The sequence below is a fragment of the Charadrius vociferus genome, unplaced genomic scaffold (assembly GCF_000708025.1).
Source record: "Charadrius vociferus isolate BGI_N301 unplaced genomic scaffold, ASM70802v2 scaffold829, whole genome shotgun sequence".
Classification (NCBI taxonomy): domain Eukaryota; kingdom Metazoa; phylum Chordata; class Aves; order Charadriiformes; family Charadriidae; genus Charadrius; species Charadrius vociferus.
In genome coordinates, this window is record NW_009650198.1 from 60,964 (window position 1) to 86,796 (window position 25,833).

The 25,833-nt window shown below is 44.4% G+C and overlaps 1 protein-coding gene across 1 annotated transcript in view; it reads left to right on the plus strand.

The window, feature by feature from the left end:
* NUP93 (nucleoporin 93kDa) overlaps positions 1 to 25,833 on the plus strand; it is a 77,753-nt gene that overhangs the window by 34,400 nt on the left and 17,520 nt on the right. Inside the window, exons 3-7 of the mRNA XM_009892955.1 lie at positions 10,452 to 10,514; positions 12,828 to 12,956; positions 19,820 to 19,894; positions 22,060 to 22,149; positions 23,500 to 23,639. Of these exons, the coding sequence (XP_009891257.1) occupies positions 10,452 to 10,514; positions 12,828 to 12,956; positions 19,820 to 19,894; positions 22,060 to 22,149; positions 23,500 to 23,639 (497 nt within the window). The remainder of the gene's footprint in view (positions 1 to 10,451; positions 10,515 to 12,827; positions 12,957 to 19,819; positions 19,895 to 22,059; positions 22,150 to 23,499; positions 23,640 to 25,833) is intronic.

The window sequence follows — 25,833 nt, forward strand, 5'->3', positions numbered from 1 at the left end:
TTTCCCTACGTGGGTTTTTCTGGGAGATTTCAAATGGCAATAGAAATGTTACGGGGAAACCCCGTTGTGGAGGTGCAGCCCCAGGGAAAGCCACTTTTGCTGGGGCGTAGGGTTTGCATCCCAGTTTAACGTGGTTATCGCTTTTTCAGTGCAGACAGGATTTTGATGTCTCTGAACCAGGCGTTGTCCCTTCGAGGCAGCGAGCGTTTGCTGCATGCATCACTTTGTGTCTGAAATACAGATGGAGGCTGGAAGATTTTTGCTTGGTTTCTTGGGTGTTTTTTTTTTTCTTCTTTTTTTTTTTTTTTTTTTTTTTTTTTTTTACTGAAGCTGAAAGCTAACTAGTGCTCCCGAGGAACGTTCAGGAAAGCGGTACGCGGGCTTTCTGCTGTGGGATGGGGGCACGGCAGCCGAAATCCTTCAGCTTGAGTCAGCCCGAGCGCAGGGAGAGTGTCAGGCTCAGCGCTGCCAGGCTCGCTACTTCCATCCGGAGGAGGTAAAGAGATCCAATTTTTTCCGTTACTGGTTTTGTTATGTACGCTTTCAGGCTAACTTGAAGGCATTTAACAGTTTTTATGCGTCTGAAATTGTGAAGGAAGAGATGTGCAGATACCGATAAGGTGTTTTCTTTCCAAAAAAGCCTGAGAACATTGGTCTTTCTCGCAAACAGCGGGGTTACGTGCTCCCAGCCAGACGGGCAGAAGGATAGCGCACTTACAGGGGCGAGGGACACCGAAGGATTGCAACTAAAATGTGCAGAAGCGGGTTAGAGGAGACTGGGTATTAATGACTAGCAGGTTTGATTAATAAATTGTCCTTCTTGCTGATGTTCCATCAGAAATGTGCCGTTTCAGGCCGGGAAATACTTCATTGACTGATAGGGATGGCAGTTCGGCTTTGGGATGCGATCCTGAGAAATGATTTTTCTGCCGCCAGGGTTATTGTATCTGTGTATATGTCGATGCTAACGTGCAGTTAGTCCAGCGACAGACGCTGCAAGCTTGTCAGTATGCCTCCTTTATGCCTTTTTCTGTTCTTTTCAAACTACTCCCGTATTAGCTAGTGGTTTCTGTGGCACTCGGAGAGAAGCCTATCCTCCTGTAACAGGGCTGGGCACTCCTCGTTCCTCGGCTTTCTCCATTTTTCGTGCAGTGCTGACAGATTTCCAGTGGCTGGTTTCTCAGCTTACGCCATCTCGGGAGACTCCTCACCGGCTCTCGCTACGGTAAATTTGAGGTGTGGTCTGCGATGGCAACTGCGTGCTTCGTCCCTGCCGTGCAAGGACGCGAGACGGGCAGAAATTCAACCTACAGGTTTTATTTGTCGCTGCCTTGTTTGAGGATGGTTTCCTCTTAGAGGGGGGGAAGACCGCGGAGCTACTTCTCGAGAAAATGTGGAGTAACCACGATGCTAAAATGGCAGCGAAAGAAATAAGAAAATGGCGTCATCGGTGAAATTAGTTTCGATGGCTTGATTTGAGGGCGTCCTGCCCGATGCAAGGATGTTTTCAGCAAGAGGTATTACATTACAGGCTTAGTTATGACTATACAATGAAGATTTTAAATCACTTTAATCTGTAATTTTTTTCTCAGTATTCCCTTAAAAAGCATGGTACCAGAGATGCGGATGTAATAGCTTATTCCAGTGGATGATCAGAAATTATCTTTGTATGCTGTAAATATTTTTCATTTAGGGTTGCATTGTGCATCTCAAGCCCATTGGAATTACCTCATAATTTAATTTCTAAACTAAACTCAAAAAAAAAAAAGCCAAAGCCCTGAGTTTTGCTTTGATTGTGAATCTGTTGATGCATTTATGACTTTTGTAGGGTTGGATTTTTTAATTGGGCTGCTAATACAAGGACACTGATAGCGTAGGGGAGAGGCTGTAGCCAGTCATCATGGCGCTGAGCAAAGCCCCACACCAAGGTCATCCCTCTGCATTTAAAAATCTGAAGAAAAACAGATAGCCGTGTATTTGGAAACTCAACAAACAAGCTCAGATCTCAGATTGGGTGGCTCGTTCGCTCTGTACCGATGCCATTGCTGATGGCGAAACGCTGGTGCCAAAGGAGGTGGGCTTCCCGCAGGTCCTGCTGGCCTGATCTGTGCAGAGACCTTCCCTCGCTCAAGAAGTTGTGTTCCGAGGGAGGCGACGTTGCATTTAATTGCCTCTGTGACATTTTGGTTTCTTTATCTTCCTTGAGATGAACGGAAATGCTGTCTGAGATGCTTTCAGGTGTGATTACCAGTGTTAGCCAGCTGAACAAGCTCCTTCTGGTGGCTCTCAAGTAACGTTTCCAACTGTCATAATTGTCAGGCAAGAGTCTGTCCACCTTCTTTCTCTAGTTCAATATATTATTGTTTTTCTACTGTTTTTCTTCCTTTTGTTCTTTGCATGACCTCTAAGCAGGTTGGGGTTATTCAAGACTGTTTTGTTACTGCGCAGATTTCCTTGGTGCTTTGTGGCTTGGTAGGACGTGGGATTCTTGCTGTACAGCTCCCGGTCGCATTGTAGGGAGACAGAAAATGAGTAAATGCCTGGGAAGGAAGGAGAGGATCACTAGAGAAGGTAGCACTGTTGCTGACGCTATTTTTGTGTCGCATTAACAGTTGCTGTCAAAAATGATCGGTGCAGTGGAGGCTGATAATTGTACATGGAAGAGAACCTTATTCTGAGCAACTTTGCTGTAGAATTTTAGATGAAAAAAGGTATTATCTTAGTTTTATGCCATTAAAGTGTTTGTGACTTTGAAAAAAAGTCTACTAAACCCACTTAAACAGCATTCCCGTGCGCTGTGTAGCCCAACATGACATGGCAAAGATTTTGTAGATCCTGAGAATGAGAGACTAATCTGTGTAATTGAAGTTATTTTGGTTTCACTCTGATGAAGGAGAAAGACACAACAAACAGTACGGATAATTACTAATATTTTAATAACTAGCTACAATGTATAAGTAATGTATAAATTACATATATTATGATTGGTCGTTTTTAGAACCGAGTGTCCTACTTCACTCAATTCAATCATTACGCTTGGATTCGTTAAGTTTGCCTGGCACGTTTTGTAAGCATAGGAATACTGCGGTGCTTTTCCATGTTACGTTAGGAGTTAAGCCACTTGTAAGTACAATTTTAAGTGAAATACTGTGATCTTGTGCATGAAAGCCTGAACTCGCTGAGCATCCTATGTTGAATTGAAAGAAACGAAAATTAAGCAGAGTCATGTTTCCTGCCAGCAGCGATGGTCTCTGTTCATATGCAGAACAAGCAGGGCCATGTAGCAGCGAGAGTTCAATTTGGGGGGTGCTGTGTGAGTGCCTGGTGCAATATTCCGGTAGGAAAACTGAGCGGTGGTATTTTTCTAGACGTTTCCAGTGTGATAAAGCTGTGCTGCCTGTATATTTCACGGTAAATGTTGCTTATATTTGCGCTCTCCTTGATGGCTGTATGCCGCAAAAGTGTTTGGGGGGCTGCGGTTGGGTGTGGGGTTTGATGGTGCCTCTTGGCGCTCCGGAGTGAATTGATATTAACTGTTGGTTTGATATTGGCCTTAATGGATGGTCTCGTGGCTGAAGCAGAAGCTAAGAGGTATTTGTATTTCTTCCTTCTGTATGCCTGTCCGAGCGCCTTTCCAGTCTTCACTTGCCAGATCCAAACGGTCCCAGCAGAAGTCAAAGAGCATGCGCCCTCTGCCCCTGCTTCTGTTAGGAGCTGATCTGTGATTTCCCGAGGAGCACTGCTTTCGGCAGTTTGAGTTTTTCCTGTCACAGTTAGAAGGAATAATGATCTTTATCCAACACAGCAAAATCCAATGTTCTTGGATACGGTCTGAAGATTACTGTGGAAACTGCATGAGTTTCACAGATCAAACAGTCTAAACCAGTGAAATAATAGCAAAAAAGAAAAAAAGTACTGATTTTTTGCATTGCTGGCACTAACCTACAGCAGGGAGCACTTTGTAAATATTTGCCTACGGCTCGCTCTGCGACACGGATTAAAGGCTGCATTCAGAACGGAGCGTTACGCCAAAGGCACGCCGGCGGTGGGGCAGGGAAGCCCTGCTCCTGCCCCAGAACTTGTCCTCCAGCGAAGATTGCTGCCGGGCGTCTTCTACAACGCACCCAACCTGTCAAAGAAGGCTTGTGGGCAAGTGGCAGTGCCCCGTCTTCATCCCGCAAGGCATGCGGCCACCGACTGAGCGCGCGCGTTGCTGGCACGCGCGGGATTGAGCGCTGCGTGCGTCGACTCTTGCTGCCACCGCAACGGCATCCATGTTGCTGCTCCTCTGTCGTGAAAGGAGACGGTATAGCAGCTCTGTGAAATTTTGGGTTTGCTGGAGCAGAAAGCCGCTTTAAAAAAAGTTAAATAATCTTTAAAGTCGTTGCTAGTCACGCAACGCAGCAGAGATTAGGCGGGGGTTTGTATATTTTAATGACTTGCGCTGAAATGCTGTCTGCTTGCAGGGTGGGGAAGAGCTCTCCTACCTTGGCTTTCAAACAAATTGAACGTGAGTGTTGGTCACAAGTGTGGAGCACAGTCGTGGTGCACGGGGGGGATGTGATTCGAGACCCCTGTGAAGGCAGGTAGCCGAGCAGCGCATCTTCCCCGAGCTCAGTGTTTGGCTGTATGAGCGCAGCTTTATGTTCTAGCTATTAGTATCTGTGGTTTCCCCTCTTGAGATTCAACATGGCTTTGAAAGTCTTCAATGCAACAACTGGCTCTTGGGTCTTAGCAAACTGTAAACCCTTCTGGTTTTTCCCTGCTTTTTCTCCTGTTTAGTCAACAGTAAATTAAGTTTCTAGGAAAACATTGCAGGATTTTCCATTCTAAACCTGGTGGTGAGCAGCTAGAGAACTGCGTATTGTGGTTTGACAAGCTCGGCTGTCTCAGGCTAGGAAAATTTTCTATTGCTACATCCTGGATTTGAAGGCTGTATGCAGCTGTGGGACGAGCCTCGTCAGACCTTCCTGTGCGGTGGACCTTTGCATCTGCGTACAATGATTCATTCTTTGTCTCTCATGCGGCTTTGAAGTGAAGCAGACTGGTAAATCCCCCTTCCTTGGGTTCTCTTCCGCTCTGAGGATCTCTGCACTGGGGCTCTTGGTCTCCTTTGGCTGCGTAGCGATTTTGTCATCTGAAGTCCTCTAAGGAGAAAGCCAGTTTCACAAGTCTGCTCTTAGCTCATTGCATTTGGTAGTTGATCTTCGGGCAGCCGCCTCGCTGCTTTGAAGGACACTATTGCACAGGCCAAGGTATGTAGTGAAGCCACTTAGCTGTGTGGTTTTTAGCACAAGCTGATGCTTTCTGCAAAACAAATCTTAGGAGACCTAAAGAAGCTTCCAAGAAGCTTCAGGTGGCCACACCATTGCTTATGAGCCCATCCACCTGCCTGTTTAAAGCCAGCCGATAAGCGTTGATGCTTGCGTCAGCATAAACAATCATATGGATGGTAAAAAGCCATAATAAATAGTATGGTCTGTTATTGTGGCAGTGGGTTTCGGGTAGTTTGGCTTCATTTTTCTGTTTGCAGAGAGAACGCAGCCAGGAGGGCTGTGCCAGGGTGCACCACCCCGGCGGGGCGCTCAGACACGTGCATGTTTGCAAGAGGATTGTATTTACAAAATCACTTCTTAAAATTGATAGTAGAGATAATAAAATCAGGTGCTTCATCTGGAGCTGCTGTTCCCACACCATTACCGAAGTGTGATTTTTTTTATTTTTTTTTTTTTTAATCCTATAATCATCATCCCTGCTGGTCCTCCGCTGGATCTATAAAAAATCCAGCACTTGGAAATATTTTAATCAAAGAGCAATTGACTTGAAATGGCCCCAGATTGTTCGTTTCACTTTCTCCTTTCTTCCCCTGCCAGTGAAAAAGTAAGCATTGCTGTCGACATCCAAGGCCTCAGTATCCTATTTGGCAACATTCGCCTTCTCTTGACAGCTTGAATACTAAGATCAAGTATTAAAAGTATGGCCTGGCTGATGGAAGTAATTAAGAGACTTCTATCAGCCAGGAGAGAGTTTACTAACCTCATTTACTGCGGTGAATGGAAGAGACTTTCAATCTCCTGTCAAAAAGAGACCATCAGTGCACGCATGCCCTTTCCTACCGATAATGAATTAGTTACTGGAACGCTTTCTTGCTGGCATTCAGGCTGGAGCAAGGCAGGTGCCGGTTCCTGTCACATCAGCCTGTGTCAGGCAGCGGTTGCCCGAGATGAGGAATGACAGTGGAGCAAGGAGCACGGTGAGAACAGGGAAACGGTGTGGCCTCCCAAGGGTCCTGCTCCCCCACTGGTGGGGCCGCTTCTGCAAACCATCCTCAAACGGGGCTGGATTTCAGCAGAGAGGGGAGACTGCGAGACGATCAGACTGGAATCCAAGGGGTAGGAGATCCAAGAGGAAGTAGGGTGTGCTGGGACCCAGCAGACATGCAGGAATAAGTGGGAATAGCTGGAGAATGGGAACCTGAAGGTGGGAGAGTGGGTGTATTTCTGCGCCTGTGTCCCTGTTTTACAAACGCCATCTCATCAGATGTACAAATTGTGTGTAGGAAACATTCAGCAGCGAGTGTTGCAGAGAACCTGTGATGGAGAGTTGTGCCGCTTCCCTTCCAAACTCGGCGCAGGAAGGATGTGTGGGAGTCCCACAGTAACAGAGAGGAAAATGAAATGCCGCTCACTAAAGCAGGAAAGCATGATAGGACATTAGGGCTCTGTGAGCTTTTTGTGTAAACCCTGCCTTGGGGAAATAAGATAAATCTTTGTTTTCAAGCAAAATGCAGGCTGCGTTGGGGTGCCTGCAATGGCAGAGCTTGTGCACGGAGAGCTGCAAGGTGAGGATTTCACCTCTGGGGTTTTAGCGATGCTGGTGGTAGCTATTCCTGTCTTTGCCATCTGCCGCTGTGAAATAGCCCTTTGTCTCCTAACAATCTCTCTGTTCTCCTCCTGCTTCTCTCTTTAGATACGGAATACGAAGCAGTGTCTCGTTGCTGGTTGTACAATCAGGAGCATCTCCCCTGAGAGGGCAGCTCCTGCGACGTGGGTCGTGTACTCCCAGTGCATGCCTGACGCCGTACCTCCGTATCCGCGTTACAGTCTGCAGGCGTTCGTGCCAAAGTCAAACCTTGCCTCTGGGATTGCAGAAAGCTTTTAGGGCACATGTAACTCCGTGAGCACAACCAGCGCTGTTCAAGGCCCAGGCTTAAGAAATACGTGAGCACTTAAAGCTGTTTTGTGGCCTGGGGTTTTTGAGTACCAAAATTCTCCAGTGTAAAGCGCATCTCTCCCATCTTTCTGGCCGTCCTTGTTCCAGTGAGCTCTGCATTTGCTTATAGCAGATGGACATATGTGTGTGTTTATATACATCCATGAAATCTAAATGTCCAGGGACCAAAGCGTAGTGCACCACTAGGTGGCAATGCAATAAACCCAGGGGATAAATGCTGTCAGAGCAGCCGGACGCTCCTCACTTTCTTAACCTGTGAAATTTTTGCCACCAAAGCCTAGAGTGACAACCCCAGGAGGTCTTGTTTGGCCTAACTAAGCAGGAGTTGTCTCATGAGCAGTGGCAGGAACCCCAGCATCAGCTACTGCAACTCCCTCTTCTGAGGTTTAACAATTAGCCTGTAATTAGCTGAAGCAGCAATTGTCATGCCACAGTCATAATGTTTAGCACAAGGCATAGGGCAACCTTTTTAAAAATGTACCTCTCCTCAGTGAGGCATTGCAGATATTATTTGGAATGTGTGAGGATTTTGATTTGCTAAAGGAGTAGTTTTTCAGATTGAAAAAGACAATTATCATCCCTTAATTGGCATTTGGTGTAAGGTAATCCCTTAAACGGACCTAGTGAACTCTCTGGGAGCTGGGAGGTTTCATTAAGATACTCAGCTTGGATTTACTGACTTCAAGGGAAGGTCAAGCACATCTTAAATTACTCTGCTGATTACCATCATTGCTGTGTACCTTCCTAGGCAGGTACCTGCTCAGCTCAGGGTGCACGTCCCTCCAAGGAGAGAGGACAGGAAGGTAGGACTTGGATCTCTCGCGCCTTTCAGGAGCCCTGTGCTCGCAGAGCAAGCAGGGACCCAGGGAACCCAGGAGCTCTGCGAGCTGCGGTACCTGCCTCCATGTGCTCAGCACCTTCCATCGTGTCTGGATAGCTGTAGGACTGCATCTTAGCGATCGTGGGCTTTTTTGCCTGTAAAACTGGCAGCGTTGTTAGGATACGGCAAACACACGGTGTTCTCTGCAGCATCGCATCCCTACCATCAGAAATGTGGCTGTGTCTTCTGCTCGTATGGTGGTGTGTGCTTTGAAGGTCTAGAAGCACTGCTTGTTATAATTCCAGATAATCTTTCTCCAATTTAGGTTGGAGGTGGGGAAATCAAATTAAAAAAAAAAATAAAATACTAATAAAAAAAGAGCTTGTTGGCCTCCCAAAGTCCTTCTACCCCTGCAAACATGGACACGCCTTACAAAGCCATGTCTCTGTCCCTCCCCACCTCTCCCGCGTGGAGCCGAGATGGGGTCTTGTCCGGTTGGGTGGCTGTGGCAGCCCCTGCCTTGGTGACAGCTGCTGTGATAGCTGGTCCCCAGACGTGTGCGAGGATCTGGATTTAACTTCCCTTTTTCAGGTTCTAAGTGTGTTTTCTCTGTGGGCATTGTCTAACAGTAAAGCGGGACATGGCGGACGATGAAATGGAGAATAGGCTGTGTAGAAGTGGCCGCTCTCTTCTGTACGTAATTCAAGGGCTGTTTCGGGGGTGCTGCATCGTACGTCTGTCTTGGAGGATGGCAGTTTGGTCTCTATCTGGGATACAGAAAGGGATCACACTCCTATTTCCAGCTGAAGGGGGTCACAGGCTGTCCCACACCTCAAATGCTTGTTCTGCATATTTCAGAAGGAAAGGGTGCGATGCCCTTTATTTCAGGTACTGGTGCTGTGTAGCAGGAAGGCAGATGGCACACCCCTGCGGCAGAGTTTGCTGCCAGGTTTCTTCAGTTTGGGGAGATTTCAAACCCTCCTTTCCTCCCAGAGCTGGGTAGCAGTCTGTGATACCCGTGCCTGCGTGTAGCACTGCTGCAGGACTGTTTAAGACCTACCACAAATACATTTTCCCAAAGGTCTAAATCCCTATGACAGCAAGCTTCTGTCCTGCCACAGGATCCCTACTCCCCTGGAGATCCTCAGCTCTACCCGGGTTGTGTGGATCAGTAGTGATGTTGTCAGGTTGTTGGGGCAGGAACCATTTATTTGCAGGAAGATGTAAAAAACCAAAGGGCACGAAAGCCTCCTCATTCCTGACAAGTTCAGTCAGACACTGCTGCAATTGTGTCTCCTCGTCGTAAAAGCATAAAGCGTGGTCCATTGAATTCCCACTCCCTGGGTCTGCTAGCGGCTCTTCGTTTGAGAGCTGCGGGGCTGAGTGTACGGACTCTTCAAATATTAGCACTTAATGGAGTTGATAATGTTATAGTTGATTACTTCAGAGGGAGGCAAAAGCTTCTTTTCCTTTTTTTAATGATTCGAATAATGATTAAGTTGAAGTCTGGGAGTACAAATCAATTTAGTTTGTTTAACTGGTGATGTAACAGTAAAAATGCAAAATAAAGATAGTCAAGTTAGGGTGTAATAAACCTTTCCTGTTTGTTGTCTGTGTGTGTTACTGCAGTTTACCCCATGGCTATTTGTTTACAATTCAAAATATGGTATGTTTCCTAGCACGAGTCATGGAAGCAGCCTTTGAGAGAAGGAGCATCAAACACATCTGTTCATGTACACCTGACCTCTTTGAGATTTACTGATACACTGAAAATTAAAAATACAATTCTAATGTATCTTTTTTTTTTACCCACTCCAGCTGGATGCATGGAGAGAGGCTGTGCGGTAAACTTCTCCTGTATGCTTTCCAACTATTTACTTTATTTCCATCCTTCCTCAGCTGACTATTTTTAAGGCTCCTATCAGTTCCTATTGGGCCTCCCAAGACCTTCACTCCTGCCTGAAGCTGCCAAGTCAAAACCCTTTTTTTTTTTTTTTTTTTTTTATTTCTTCCTGACATACTCAAGTCCAACAATCTTATCTTGGCTTATCGCTCCTACCAGCTTTCATCCTCACTCTCTCAAATGGAGAGCAAGAGGAAGCAGTTGCTGGGACACAGAGATAAAAGAGAATAGAAGCAGGACTTTTCACTAGGATTTAATGCATATTAAAACAGGGATTAATGCATTTTCATTTTCACATTGGTCTGTGTGGGCATCTTACTGTACCTTTGGTGAAGTAAAGTGACCTTTAAACTTCTCAGGAGTGGATTGGAGAGAGCTGCGAGCACTTCTCAGCGTTGAAAGAGCTGAGTACTACAATATGTATCTGATGGTAGTGCAAAGCTGATTTTATTTTTATTTTTTTTTGACTGAAGCTCTGTTTCTCCTTTTCTGCAGGGATTCTTGAAAAATGAAAAAGATAATGCATTGCTGTCAGCCATTGAAGAGTCTAGGAAGAGGGTAAGTTGGAAACAAGCACCTTTTTTCATTTTTTTTTTTTTAAAGAGAGGGGGCGGCTTCCCTAAGGAATTAATAAATCGGATATTTAATAAACTTAAGAGGACTGTACTGAGAATATAGAAAAACTACACATTGGGAAATAAGTAGAATTTCCAGAAGAAAGACAAGTCAGTTGTATTTCAGCTGCAGTATTTTGCAGGGTCACGAGGCTCACGGTGTTAAATCTGTTTGAACAGAGCAGCCCTTGTTCATAAGGCACGGCACACTTGCTCCGACCCCCTCTGCATGGATGCTGCCTTTTCTAGAGATGATAACGCTCGGATGTTTATTTCCTTTGAGAAATGCCGTGTGCGCTGACTTCCTGTACAGTGATGATGCTCAGTGAGTTTATTGTAGCTGTTTCTCCAGGTTTCAGGAGTTGAAGTACATACGACCGCATTCAGGCCTATGCAGCAGAAGTGCTGTAAGGTTTAATTCTTGTGTCTGGAGAAGAGCCAGAACGCCATACTGCATCATGCTGTCCAAAGCAAATCTCTCAGATAAGAAAAAAAAAAAAAAAAAAAAAAAAATGTTTTGAAGAAGATGCTATAATAAGAAAGCCGGAGTTGTTACTTAGGCTCAGGTTTGCTGAGGCCAGTTTTCTGCCCTCAAAAAGGATCGATGCTCAGTCTGGAAGAAAAAGAGACGGAGACAGTGTTAGCCTTCCCCCGCTCCTCTCCTGTCTCTTCGCCTCCAAGCACATAGTTGTTTTGAGGATTTTCTGAGCTGGAGGTCGTTTTCTGATGTGAAATTCATCTGATCCTATTTCTGAATCTACTTATGCTTTTGGTATCTGTCATGGTCTGGGGCAATGATTTCCACAATTGAATTATGCAGTGTGGAAAAACGCTTCCTGTTGTTTGTCTTAAAACTGCTGCGTGGAAATGTCATTGCATGCTTCCTGGTGCTTATGGTACGAGTGTTTCCCCCCATGGACACTTGGGGCATCAGGTTTAGAACTGGGCCTGCGTTTCTTTCCAATGATAAGAAATAGCAGGTAAGCATTATTAAATTATTTTAATTACTTATAATTATACTGTAATTACTGAAGCATATTTAAAACCCTGTTGAAATGATTATAGTGAATGTAAGGATGAGACCTATATTCTGCCATGACAGTATAAAGTGAATTGGTGATGTAAAACAAAGAAACACAAAGCTTATGCTCTAGTTGCATGCATGCACCATAATTAGTTTGCCAAATGTCACTGCCTCTTATCAATTCATTTATACTGGGGAATGTTTTGCCCCTTAATTGACAATATCCTAACAATGGGCTGTAATGAGATGAAAAACTTACTCAGCCAACCAAGACATGTAGTTATGTCCGCTGCAGCACAAAGCTATGTGAAAAACCGAGGAGGTTGGGAAAGAGAAAGAAGTGGAAGATCCAATATAGCTTATTCTCTGTTTAGGATTAGTGAAAATATTCTTTATTTCCTGTCCTGGTATAGTCGAGGCTGCTGGTTAGCATCATCCCAACAATAACTGGAAAGGTAGCGAAGCATCTTCTCTATCCTAATGCTATTGCCAAAATAAGGAATATGGAAGGGGGAAAAGCTGTTTCCTTCTGTGAGTTCCCCAACTGGATTAGAAGACAATGTAGCACATCAGCCATTTTAAAGGTAAAAAAGATGATTCCTCTCCAGATGTGATTTTCCTACGTGCTTTCTGGAGTTACGTTCCTGATGACAGAGGGACTCTGATCCTTTGGTGCTGGTTAATTTTCCCTAATACTTTTATTTTTATTCTATTTTCTTTCCCATTTAAAAGAAAAACACACTGGTAGAGACCTGAAAATGAAATGCGGGCAATAAAGACACGTCTCTGTTAAGAATGCAGTAAGTCAAACCTTTACAGCCTCCAGGGAGATGAAAAGTTCGTTGCCATTAGAGAAGCTAGTCTCAACAAACTGCGCACAACAGCGATGACCTGGTTATTGCGTCCATGCTGCTAAATTAAAGAAAGAAGCGTATTGATTTCCAGCCTAAGTTTTCTGTGTATTGCAGTACCATGGAAGACAGACAGATTCACTGTTTACCAGCTGGCGATGTGAGAGTTGTCTTAATTCCACGCTCACCTGCTTTCTGAACCCCCTCGGACCTGAACAGGAAACCTGTTAAAATAATATGCGGCGCATCATTAGCTCTTGAGGGCTGACCTGGTTAATTTATCTATTTTCTGTTTCATTTTTGAGCTGGACCATTAATAGCAGAGCTACGCTGTTTGGGGCTTCTTACGTGTTCCTTAGCTCTTGTTCTTTTTCACCAACAGACTTTTGCTATGGCTGAGGAGTATCACCGAGAATCAATGCTGGTTGAATGGGAACAGGTGAAACAAAGGATTCTTCATACCCTGCTTGCGTCAGGGGAAGATGCTCTCGATTTCACCCAGGAAAATGAGGTATCTCTCTTTCTAAACACGTCAATCACGCACAGCGTGTACACAGCTGGCACTCCAGCGCTGCGGAAACCACCTCTGGATTATTCTGTAGCTACAACTGTGTGAAAATGTGAAATAGCAAATCTCTATTTAATTCCAGAAAGGCTGTGACTAGCAGAATGCTTTGTCTAGCAAAATAGCAAACCTTTATGATTATTTTTATTGACTGATGGGTAAAGGCAATGGAGCTGCTGTTGCTGCAGCTATGTTTTAAGCAACATATGTGCAAGCGGAAAAGTTCATCACACTGACATGTATTAGGTCAATATATCCAGGGGACAGAAAACACTTTAGGGTAAACTTCACCTTCAGAAAACCTTTGCAACGCAAATGGGACCAGGCAGTTTCTCTGCTGGAACTGTGCTCACACATAGGTCTTAGAGTGCCTGTTTCCCTCGTCACAGTGTGCTAGCCAGGATTTATGGCTTTTCTTAGGAGGCTGATGAAGTCTCTCAGGTTTCTCGGCAAAACCAAATGAATGGTCAAAAAAAAAAAAAAATTATGTTTTCGTTTACCTTGCTGTCTCATGCAGTGCAGCTTAAAATTTTGTGCTACTCAAGTGTTCAGCAATTCAAGGTTAATCCAGTAGTGACCAAATCCTTTGGGCAAGACTGACCCCATGTTTAACATGAAAAGGTATTGACTAGCAACTTAAAATATTCCTTACCTTATGTTACAACTTAAAACTTTAAAGTTTATTCTCTTAAAGCAAATGCTCCAGTTATATGAGTAGAGTAAAGCAGAGTTACACGCAGAGATGTGGGAATTCCACCCCTCTAAGTTAGAGGCATCAGGCATCAGCTGGGAGCCGTGGAGCACAAATTTAACATCACAGGCCCTGCATGCTGCTCCGTGAGAACTGTAACCGTGAGAGGAGAGGCAGTAGGAGGTGGGGGAATGCAAGTTGCTGTGCTTTCAGGCCAGAAAACAGGCCCAGTTTTTTATAGCCATGTTCCCTCCCCCCTTTTTTTTAAAAAAAAATAAAATAAATAAAAAATTCTTGTTCATTGGAATGACTTATAGAGCTGCAAAGTGCATTAAAGTAAAAAAAGCCCTTGGTGTTAATGGGGTATGACCTGTATAGGGATTTGAAAATAATTAAAGTTGTTAATGAAATGTCCCTTTCTGATTACTGTTCTTTTAAATATAGGTTAATCCCAGTTAGCATACATCTTTTTATAGAAGCTGTCTTCCTCAGAAACTATTTTACTGATACTTTACTGTGACTTCTCAGAAGGTTGTCCAGCTTTCCAATATTAGAAATGCTAAATAATGCAGGCTGAATCCATTTAAAACTGGGAACAGCTATCCCATTATTTTAGGATGCGAGTCTGAAGGCTTGGCAGCTATTCTCATATTCTCTCTTTGATTTGTGCGTCAGTAACTGGTGTGGGGTTTTCCTTTCGAACTGCGGGTATTAACTGCTTGGAAAAGCAATTTAACAACCTAGTCTGAAAAGGTAAAACCCCTTTCCTGATGTTTCAGTGTCCAACGGACACTACTCCCAGTCCCTGGCACTCGAGATGCCAAGCACCAAATTGGAAGGAAGGAGGGTGGGGAAAAAAAACCCCTCTGATGTTTTTCATGAATGAGTTTAAAGACTCAATATACACTATCACTCAGTAATACTCCACTCTACATTTCAAAGCCCTTGTAGTATTGCTATGTCATTTCAAGAGCATTTAAAATCCTTGATATATTCTAGTCTTAGCTTCAAGAAGTCAAAGGTCTGAGAGGTTTGAAGTGCATCTACTGTGTTAAAAGCCTGTTATCTAACCTCCCCACAGCAGGTTGTTCTTCTAAAGCCTTGTTCCAGTCAAATAAGTTTTTTGTGTGTGTGTGACACAAACAGACACAGCCTGTGGAATATAGTAGAGCTTTAATTGATATCCTCTGGAGATGGAGAATCAACTGAAAAGGCACAGATCCAAATGCAGCAGGGGGCCGGTCTGCCTATGAGCCAATTCTCCAGCTTTGGGCAAGCTAATTTGGGCAGAGTGAAATACCAACACATTATTCACGGAAATAAGACCAATTAACAGGCAAAGCTCGTGATTCAAAGAACCTAGCGCAGGACTTGCCGTTAGGGTTTTCGGCTCCCCCTTCTCCTCCAGCCTGGCCTTCTTCCCATAAGGGAAAACCAGAGCTAATAAAAAGATGATTCTTGGGCGAAAAGGGAGGAAAGCCTGGGTTTTGTTTTCAAAGTATCGAAACACTTATGCTCTCAAGGTGTTTGTTCCGAGACTCGTTCCACTAGCGGCCGAGGCATTTCTTTTGTCCTCTTATTCCAGGTTTTTCTTTCTTCCACTCCCACCCCAAGCTCTTCCTCTCCTGCTGTCAAGCAACCCGCTCCCGCGGTGACGGAGAGACGCTGTCGCTCTCGGTTTCTGTTCTGCCCCTCTGTTATCGTGTCTTTGTATCCCTCCAGTCCCAAGGACTGCGAGATGCTCTCTGCTTCTCCGCCGCACCGCAGTGTATTTTGATGGTGTTTCTCCAGCTCAATCTCCTGCCTAGTTATTCGCTGCGTCTACTGGCCAAGCCATTTGGAGTGCTGACAAAATGTCTGCCCAGACTGCTGCTGAGGAATGTGCATATGCAGATGAGGGTGATGAATAATGCATCTTTATATGCACGTGGTTTGGTGTGCGAGCGAAGCTGAATGCTCGGCTGAGTACAAATGAAGGCAGGACTCCTTTGAAAAGCGGCATCGTTAAGGCTAAATGAATTTAAAGATAAAAATGTGACGGCAGCGCAGTATAGCTGCAGCTTTCGCGAATGGATAACGTTCAGAATAAATATTACAGTTCTGAAGAATGGTTTGGAAAGACCTAAATTCAGGACAGGGAGAAGCAAATGCGGTTGACAAACAGCACAAACCATTTAAGCAATATCAGACTAGAGATGCAGAAAGATACGTGTGTGTGCGCTTGCACTCGTGCAGTCCTGTGTGCATTACCCACTTCTCTATTTTTCCTTTTGCCGCTCCAGTTAAGCTCAAGAGCCTGACCTGAAAGATGGGTCTTCTCATATGCACCCAGCAGCTGTTTTCAACACATCTTTCATAATGTTTTCCTTACTTGAAAACTTGGTAAGTTCTGACTTGCCACCAAAAGATATCCTCCCCCTTCCCCAGTTCCCCCGCCAAGGGAATGCCGGTCCAGCCACTGGTTCCCAGCTACGGACGGATTGCCTGTGCAACTCTCCCTTTCTGCAGGTCAGGGTGAAGAGTGGAAACGGCCTTCCCCACGCTGACTCAGTGCTTTAGTTTGCCTTTTGAAATTTCCTTTTAGCACAGCCATGAGAGAGTTCAGTGAGCTAGGGCTTTTTTTTTTTACTATTTAAAGTTTAATAATTCAAAGATGAAGCCAGAATGCAAGTATGAGATGGAAAAAAATAGGAAATAAGCTTGCTCCCGTGGCTCTTGGTGTAGGAAAGAAAAGCGAGACAAATTCTCGAGTTCCTGAATTTTTTTTTTTCCTTGCTGAAATGCCAAGTCGGTAGTGGACATTTAAAGAATTTAATTTCAACGTGGCGGTTCTCAGCTGTGGCAGACTGTTAAAAAGTGATCCTCAAAACATAACAGCGAGGGTAGAATTAAAATTAGAGGAAAGAAAGAGGCAAAAAACCCAAGCCCCAGAGCGGTTATTTCTCGGTTTCAGGCGTGCGCTTTTGAATTCAGATCCTTACCTGTGGGTTCCAACCCCTCAGTCCCACGCCGCTCTCTGGAGCGGCAGCCACGTGGATGCTCTTTGGTGCTGCAAAGCAGCAGCGGGAGAAAAAGGAACCAGATTCACAAAACAAAGCCCCAGTCCTTGTGTTTCTAGTGTTTGGGCACTGGTTGAAAAGTGACACTAAGTCACAATGTACCCTTCGTCACTTGCTTTAGAAGATGAAACCTCATCAGTAATTAATGACAACGTCCATAATTTAGCGTTACTTTAAATAACTCTGCAATTTATCTGGCACAGCATAGGGGAAGGCTGCAAAGCGCTATTTCTGCCATCGTGTCTGTTTCCCAGGAAACCTGCTTTAACAGCTTCTTTGTTCTTTAGAACAAAGAATTTGTCGTTTTTTAGGTGGGTTTAAAGGAATTTGTGTCAGATGATTTGGCACTGAACGAAAAATGCAAATGTTTCTGAATATCAGTATCCATTAGGAGTGACTGTGAGGAGTATTTTTTGTGCAAGTTCAGCTGCAAAAAGTGGGATTTCTTTTAGGTTTTTGGTAAGGCATCTTTATATTGCCTAAGGTCTAAATGCATCTGCCTGATTTTAGAATCAGGTTGGACACAATTTAAGTTGCACTGTGACTGAGAAATTAATGCAGTGATAAACTAATTCCAGCAATTTTAAAGGATTGTCTAGATTTAGCTTTGATACCTTCATTCATTTGTATTTCACTATATCAGGGATAAACACAGCTGAATATTTTTTTTTTTTATTCTATAATCAATGGTATGCTACGCAGAAAGCAGTAATCACAAATATCACGAAGTTCTTTGACCTCTCAACAGAGGTCAATGCCCTTATCTTCTCCTGTAAATTCCTGGCTAACTCAGAACAGCTTCTTGGCCACTGCAACTGTGTCACTTCATTGGTCTTTAAATTTAAATTAAATTGCAAAAATTTTCCCGATCAAAACTCCCGGACTAGGACAGTGCATAGCCATTGTCTGTGCAAGAACGTGCGCTCGTGGGCGTAAGGGAGGTCCTGCACCATAGAAGATAACCTCAGTTAAAATGATAATCAAATTAAAATTGCAGGCATTAGGGAATGACTGAAGCATCGTTCAGCGCATAGACTGATCGGTGACATGTCTGGAAGTTCATGTGTTTATATTACTTCATTTCAAAGTTAGGATACAGTTCCCCAAAGAAGTGAGAGTCTTGTGAAGACCCTGTCAGCGTTTTGTCCTCATTTGAAACAAGCTGAATGATGGCACCATCTGGAGAAAAGCTACCCGTTTCTCGGCTCTTTGCCTGAAATCCACGCAAGCCAGGCCGTGGCAGGAGCGCTGGTCCTGCCGTGCTGCGCCCTGCCAGGTGTCGGCAAAGCTGAACTCTAAAGCTGATTAAACTGAAAGTGAAAACAATGGGTTTTTTTTTGTTTGTTTGTTTTTCCATCGCATTTGGGCTTTGACGTCTGTTTGTACAGGCAGCAAGGCGGTCGCATCTAACTGAAGTCTTCCAAGAAAGACTAGGGCATGTCCTTAGGCAACGCTTGCAGGTGATGCTATCTGCCCAATAAAGTACCGACCTTCTGGGTAACTGATGTGAGAAAAAGTAAAGCTATTTGGCAGTATTGCTAAGGTGCAGCATAACAGCTAATGAGGCTGTAACCCACTTCGCTGGTAAAAAGCTTGATTTTAACACTCTGCAGATGTACCTGCTCTTTCTCAGAAAAAGTTACTGATTCCAGTTTAAAATATAGATGGACTTGCCTTGGTTTGTTACCAGATAACTCAACTTCTTGGTGTTTGCTCAGCTGCTTGCAGTATTTAGCTTATGTGCATCGCATCCTCTCTCCTGGTGGAAGCAAAGAACCATCTTAAATCCTCCTAACTACCCAAGCGAGACACCTGGAGTAAGCTGAGCAAGGTTTACGCGGAGAGGTGACATCTGTTACCAGACCAGCTATGCCTGGGAGAGTCAAATAAGCTTTTGGGTTCGAAGGCTGAAATTCAAAGGCTCTCGCTTCGGTTTCAGACCTAAAAACCTGCTTGCTTTTCTGAAAGCTTGTCTGTTTCTTTTTGCTTGCCCCAACTATGTCAGTTGGCTTCATAATAAATATTATGCGTCTATACTGAGCTTGTCTCGCTTTTATCTTCAGACCATCGTGGCTGTAGCACTGCTTATGAAGCAGCTGATGTTAAAGGACTGCTTACCTCAAAGGGATCAGTCTTTAAAATGATTGCACTTTATTTTTCAAACCCAAGACTTGCAGTGCTTATGCTGAAATGAAGAATTACATTTTCAGGAAGCAGGAAACACCAAAGGTTATTACATACTTAATTGGGAGTGTTCTTTCCTCCAGAGTGGTGAACATCCGTGTTCGATGGTGACTGTACTGAAAACTAACCTGTAGTTTGTAGTGAACACTTACAAGAACAGCTTTATGCAGCATTAAACTATTATGGCATGTTGTATTTTGAATTTTATAAGAGAGTACATATTTTCCATGCCATGTCTCCATCAGCTGTCCCTCCCGGCTCTATGCTGAAAATATCTCAAGCCTGGCATAGTTTCTATGGGTAGAAAGATGATTATTTTATTTTTTTTCAGGTCAGGATACTGCCAGCATCCTTCTTCCTCCAGCAGTGGGGCACTTTTCAGCACATATTTGAATGTTGCAGTCCCATTTTGTGTCTGTTTCATTGTACTGGGACAAAACTGGAGTGTCAGATTTGCTAGACTGGATGCGTTTGAGCTGGTCCGTTGAATTCTGTGTCCTTGCTGTGGTGGAGGCTCGGACTAGATGCTTGGCAGCAAGACACTAAGGTGACAATAAGCAACCTTTCAAGAAACAAAAGGAAAGAATTAAAATTACAAGATGCTGTCGAGAGACACCGATGTCCTGATTCTAGAGAGCTAATGGTTGGTTTGTGCACTGAATACGGAGGGTTTCTGTCGCTTTTGGAAGTTTAAGCTATATTGGGAAGATAGTGGAGTTTTGCAGTGAGACTAAGTGTCTCACTCTGCAGACAGTTCAAAGCCCCGTTCTTAGTTCTGTCGGGAAGATGGTTCTCTGTTGTTCTTTAGGAATAGGTACAGTGGTAAAATGCATTGCAGTAATTTTATACTTTCTTTTATACCTCTCGTAAAACAGCCTAGCTATGTTGGCGAGTCGGGTCCTCCAGGTCGCAGCTCTTTGGACAGCGTGGAGATGGCCTACGCTCGTCAGGTGAGTGGAAATGAAAAAACATAATTAAACATTGTTTTCTAGAGAGAGAGAGAGAGGTGGGGAGAATAAATACCTGTGAGCGTAGTGTTAGAAGATATGGTAGGTAAAACATGAAGATGTCTGCCTGGAGTTAAAATGCAATTGGAAACTACAGAAATTTAGCCTGACTTTTTAGAAGAGTACTCACCTGTCTGCTGCAGCAGGTTTTTTTTTTTGTCAAAAGGAGATCCTGAACACCATATATGACTGCAGAAATCACTTATGCTTGTATAGTAAACTGAAACTCCTTTAACCTTTTGGAAAAAAAATGGGTTTTAGAATTCATGTCAATGCGTAATTGTATGCAAATGAAAACTTTATATTCTCTTTATTCTCACGTGTACAACATCCCTTTTCTGATGTGTGTGTGTAGGAAAAAGCATGCTGAAGTCTTAATCCTGATGTTTGTCAAATTATATCCCATTTTAATGCCATCGCTTAAGAGAAGCTTTAGTGCATGAGCTATGAATTAATATGTCTGGTGGCATTAGGCTCCCTCTGAAAATTTCCAGGGAAAACTGATAAACCTTTACATAACCAATTTGTTACTTTTGTTATTTGAGATGATCTGTTTACCAGCACTGTTGGAAATAAAATGAAAGAGAAGGACTTGATTTTTCAAAATGGACTGTGTGAAAGGATGCAGACAAAGTGTTGCCTAATTTGCACACAATTACTGTGATTGTGTGCATTGGCTCTGTCTTTGCTGAGCCGGATAGCGGCTTGTACATCTGTTTTTCTGTGGCTGCGTTCAGTTACGGTAACTGGGAATGAACGAATCGCAAAATAGGGTGCGTGGTTGTGCTGGTAAAGTGTACCTTTGATTTAGTGGTTGTTAATAGTACATTAATTTGTTTCATATCTACTGTAATATACCTGCGTTAAGGGTCTTCCTTATGGCATAGTTATGTTCGTGCTTTGAGGCTGTCAACATTATTCCCTGATGTTTTGTGACTATGGGAAGGCCGACCTCTCTAGCAGTACTCCTTCCAGGGGTAGCCGTGGAATCACCGTGTCTTCCCCAGGGTGGGCAGGTGGGCTCTCGTCAGGTTTGCAGGCTGCTTGCCATGTCCCGTGGAAACATGGCATTTGTGGGCAGGCTTCGGCTACCAAAACACGCGGTGCAGTTGCCGTCTGCTTCTGGCAAGCCCTCTGGAGAAGCTGGTCTGGCTGAGCTGTCCTTAACATCACCGTGCTCGAGTGCAAAAATACCTGGGTTTCAGCTCGTATGGTTTCGGTGGGTTGTTAGGAGTCCTGGAGATCAGGCGGTCTATGCTCTTTCAGTTTATCATCCGCCATGAAATGCGTTTTTAATTATGCTGAAATGATTAATTGTTCTTCATGGATAGTTCAAACTGTTTCACAGAAACACGGTGGAGTCCGCATAGGTGGTTTCACTGATGGTAGGTTCTGGTTGCAATCCTGAGCTCTGCATCTCCTTTCCACACTGGGCATGTGGAAGTAGTGCGTGCAAAAGGGACTTAAAATACGACAGCACTGCCTTTCTAGCATCGAGAATTATTATCTTCAGACGTAGCTGGAAGGACTTTGGGCTGAGAGTAGAATAAACAATAGTAGAAGAAGCTAAATTAAGACCAAGATTTAAATCCAAACGGGTATGTGCGTGTAAATATGTTTAAGGGCAGGTTTTGAAGGGACAGGCTTCCCTTCTCATTTCCCTGTGTCAGATTTCCCTGAATGCTGTCACAAACCAGCAAAATTCTGTTTCTTTTATGCCAGCAGGTAGGAGGCTGCCATGCAGGGGAATATCACAGCCATCCAGTTGTCTGGATGTCTCTTCTGCATCTTTGTCCTCCAGCGACGAGCTGCAGTTAGTCTAAGGGGGCGTTCAGCGCAGCGCTTTGCCATGCGGAACCCCTGAACGCTGGATTACTGCCAACCTCCGGGCAGGCCTGGGGCTTTGGCGTGTTGCGGAAGCGGGGTTGGTGCTGCTGCCCATTCCTCTTGCCTTGGATCGGAAGCGGCTAACGTGGGAGGGAAGCAGAAGGGACTCGCTGGGGACGCTCTGTTCTTGAAGCCTGGTTGAGATTTTGCTGCTGTGGCCAGGCGGGAGGGAAGGGGGGTGATATGTATCGTTAAACTTGCTTACTTTCAATACGTTTCAGATTTATATTTATAATGAGAAGATAGTGAACGGACATCTGCAGCCTAACCTGGTGGACCTTTGTGCTGCTGTTGCAGAAGTGGATGATAAGGTACTGCTAGTGAGGTAACATAAGGAAATGTGTTTAATCTGCTTTCAGCTGTGATTAACAGCGTGCTGACATTGGTGGAAAAATACTGATATTGCCAAAAAAAATAAAAATAAAAGCCTGGCTCCACAGAAAACATGGAGCCAAGGCTGGAATCTTCTCTGGTACAGCAGGGCCCACCTGTGATGAACTTGGTCATGGTGAAAATTTCTTAATGCAGTGAGGAAGAAAAGAACGTGGTTTCGTGTCCCACCATGAGTGATGAGCTGTCGGGGGAAAAAAAATTGCTTTTCATTTTAAAGGGGTTCTGTTGTGTTTGGTTTTCGAAACGTGGTCTCCTGATATGCTTTCAATATATTTAGCTGTAGGTGAAGGGTTTTCAGTCGGACCCTGCTAGAGCTGAAGTAGGCTCCCATAACAAAGCGTAAAGCCCCTAGGATTGACTTTAAATCAGAGATCTGCTTTTCATTTTTTCCAGTCCTTTAGTTGCATTACCTTGATCCACCCCAAAAAAAACCAAACGTACAAACCAGGCCACCTTTGAGAAATCCTTGGAGGAAAATACTGCACGAGAGTCAAGTCATGAAAAAACTTGGCAAGTGGGGAGAGCAAAAACCTGTTCGGAAGCTGAGGGGCAAATGCTTCGGTCAGCTCTGAATTACAGGTGTGCTTCTTTGCCTTGAACAGCTCTGTTCATTTTGCTAGGGACAGTGTGGCGAGTTTGAATATTCTTGCTGCTTTGAAGCACCAGCATCAAACGTCTGCCCTTGCTAGAGCTAACAGTGCTGTTACATCTCAGTGTTTTGCTGGTTCAGCGGGGATAGTCTAGTCTGGAGATACTGATACAATCTCGTCCTTATTGAATGAGCAGACCTGGATGGCTTTCAATATTTTTTTTTCAGACCTGGGTCTTTGTCCAAGTGATCAGTGTCCTTTAGATATTTCTCATCACAGCTGATTGCACAGATTTCCAGTGGTAGCCACAGCAATTGCTTATGTGGGAAGCTGATGTTGTTGTGGTATTTGCTGACCGGGATGTACAAGCTGGAAATGGGGAAGGAATCTGAGCATCAAGTACCCAGCCTAGTTTTGGAAATCATTGTCGATCCTGGGTGACAATTACAGGTACAATATTTATAGCCATCTTCTTGCAGAGAAGCTTAGGAAACTTGAATTCTGCAGGACAGAAGTGGCTTACCTTCCTGACTGCATCCGCTATCTCCATTACAAATCTGAACAGACATTACTTTTACGGTTTTATGCTTTTCCTTAAGCATGGAAACAGCACGTAGCTCAAAACAGTGTTGCTTGTTCACCTCTGTACTAATCGCTCTTGCATGTGCTTGTTTATAGAACGTCTCTGAATTGTGGACCATGGTGAAACAAATGACCGATGTTACCCTGGTTCCTGCTAGCGATGCCTTGAAAGTCCGGACCAACATGGAGGTGCGTATGGAGTTCGTGCGGCAGGCTCTGCGCTACCTGGAACAAAGGTAAGATGAATGCTCGGGGTAGCACGGTGTAATAGAGTTCCCTGACAATAAGCCAGAATGCCTTTGTGATGCACGCACGTGTATTAACAAGTCGGCTACCTCTTGCTGCGTACAGAAGTGTCTGTGGGCTGTCTTCTCTGTTCTGCAGGGTTTAGAGCAGCCGCTTGAGTATAAAACTGTTTTAGTTAAAAACTGTTCTACTTAAAAAGGCCTTGAATCCGTGGGGAGGTTGTTTAGAAGATGCAAAGACCTTTTGTTCTTTCTTCGAAGTTGCCCTTATCCCTATGACAGATGCAGAATATTTATGTGAGGATTTTTCACTTGTGGAAAGAGGTCTCTTTCCCCTCCACAAAAAAAAAATCCCTTTTTCTATGCTCCCTTTCTGACTGCTCATGACTGTCAGGAGCTAGTGCTGGGAGGAGGTGGACAGACAGCACTGGGGACAAATCCGGTGCGATGAGCCAGGTTCTGATCGTGCCATTCCTACACTGAAAGGTTTTTGTAAAATTTGAAGAGGCTGAAGCGGAGACACCTAGCAATGATTTTCAGACTCTGGAAAGTGGTTTACTGTCTGTATCAGCAAGTATCACGGGGGTGTGAGCTCCTTGGCCAAAAAAGAGCTTGGAGAGTTGCAGGCGATGGAGCAGCCCAAAGCTGAATCCCCAGTTGGCCGTATTACCTACTCACTGCACACGTGGATATTGCGGTGTCTCTTATCTAGTAGCAGCCGCTGTACCGCCAGCAGGCTGGTGCAGCAGCGGAAAGCAAACAATAGCGGCAGTGTAGCGCGTGGGCATTTGTTACAGATACAGATCCGCCATCTGAGCACAGAAAGTGCTGCGCTCTGATACAGCACGCTGGGAAGAGATGTTTTCGCCTCCTGGCACGGGTTCTTCTTGGCCCCTGACGGTGGGTTGCCACAGCTCGTCCCCCTCGTCGCCCAGGGGTGGTGGCGGCGTGCCTGCCTGTGCACAGATGAACTGCCGCATCGGAAGGATCTTCTGTCTCCAGTTCTTCAGTCTCAGCGGTGTGCGACGAGCCGGTGACTCTTAACCTGATTTGCCAAACATCCAACCTGCTAAACTTTCGCAGTCCCATTAACTGCTAACTGAAATTAGGAATTAGTTACATGTAGTTCCCCCCCCGCCAGCCTTCCCAATTGTGGAAATTTGACCCTTGAAGACTTGATTTAAAAAACACCAAAAAAAAAACCAAACAAAAGCCCCCAAACAAACAAACAAAAGCCCCAAACAAACAAACAAAAGCCCCAAACAAACAAACAAAAGCCCCCAAACAAACAAAAACAAAAGCCCCCAAACAAACAAACAACCAAAGCCCCCAAACAAACAAACAACCAAACCCCCCAAACAAACAAACAAAAACCCACCCAACTGTGCCTTGCTTTGTAGCTTTTTTTTCCTAGCAGGAATTGGGTAATAGCGGGGTGTTCCCATGCCTCACCAGCCCCTGCTGTGTACGAGGAGGAGCTGTAGTGCTGCTCACAGCTGTTCCTGTGTTAGTTGCTTTGGAGCATCTCTGGTCTTAAGCCCAAAGGAGCGTGTGCCTCACTCAGCCATAATGTCAGTTATCAAAATACACCGATACTTGCCTATGTTTAGCATAACCTTTCAGTTTTATAGTCCGGTGGTGCACAAGTCTGTCGTATGCTGCAGACAAAAAAAGAACTTCATGTAATTTATTACTGCCGCTTGTATAGGTATTCCTTCAGTGTACAGACTGTCGAGATTCCTGCTTCTGAACACGAATATTTGATAAATTGACCTGTCTTGATTAAAGGCTTTGATGGGTTATTTTAGAAGGTGTTCTCAAAGCTGCCTTTATCGGTTGTTTTTCTCTAAATTCCCTTTTTCTGTATGATTTCCTTTTGGTAAGTCCATAGCCCTCTGGTTCGTATTTGTCTGTAGGGCAGGGAGAAGAGACAAACATATCTGTGGTGGTCAACTGTTCTTTTGTGACAAGATTGAGAGCCAAAGCGTTAGGCTTTTTACCAGTTGAGTAATTGAGTTTAATTTAGTACTAAGAGAACCCATTGAGAGGAGCCTCATAACGGAGTTGAACCTGGAGCAGTGTGCCACAGACTCCAAAGATGGTTTCTCGTGAGACTGCTGAATACAGGGATCTTCCTAAATCGACACAAGTCTTTCCCTTATTTTGTTGTAATGATAATTTTTGA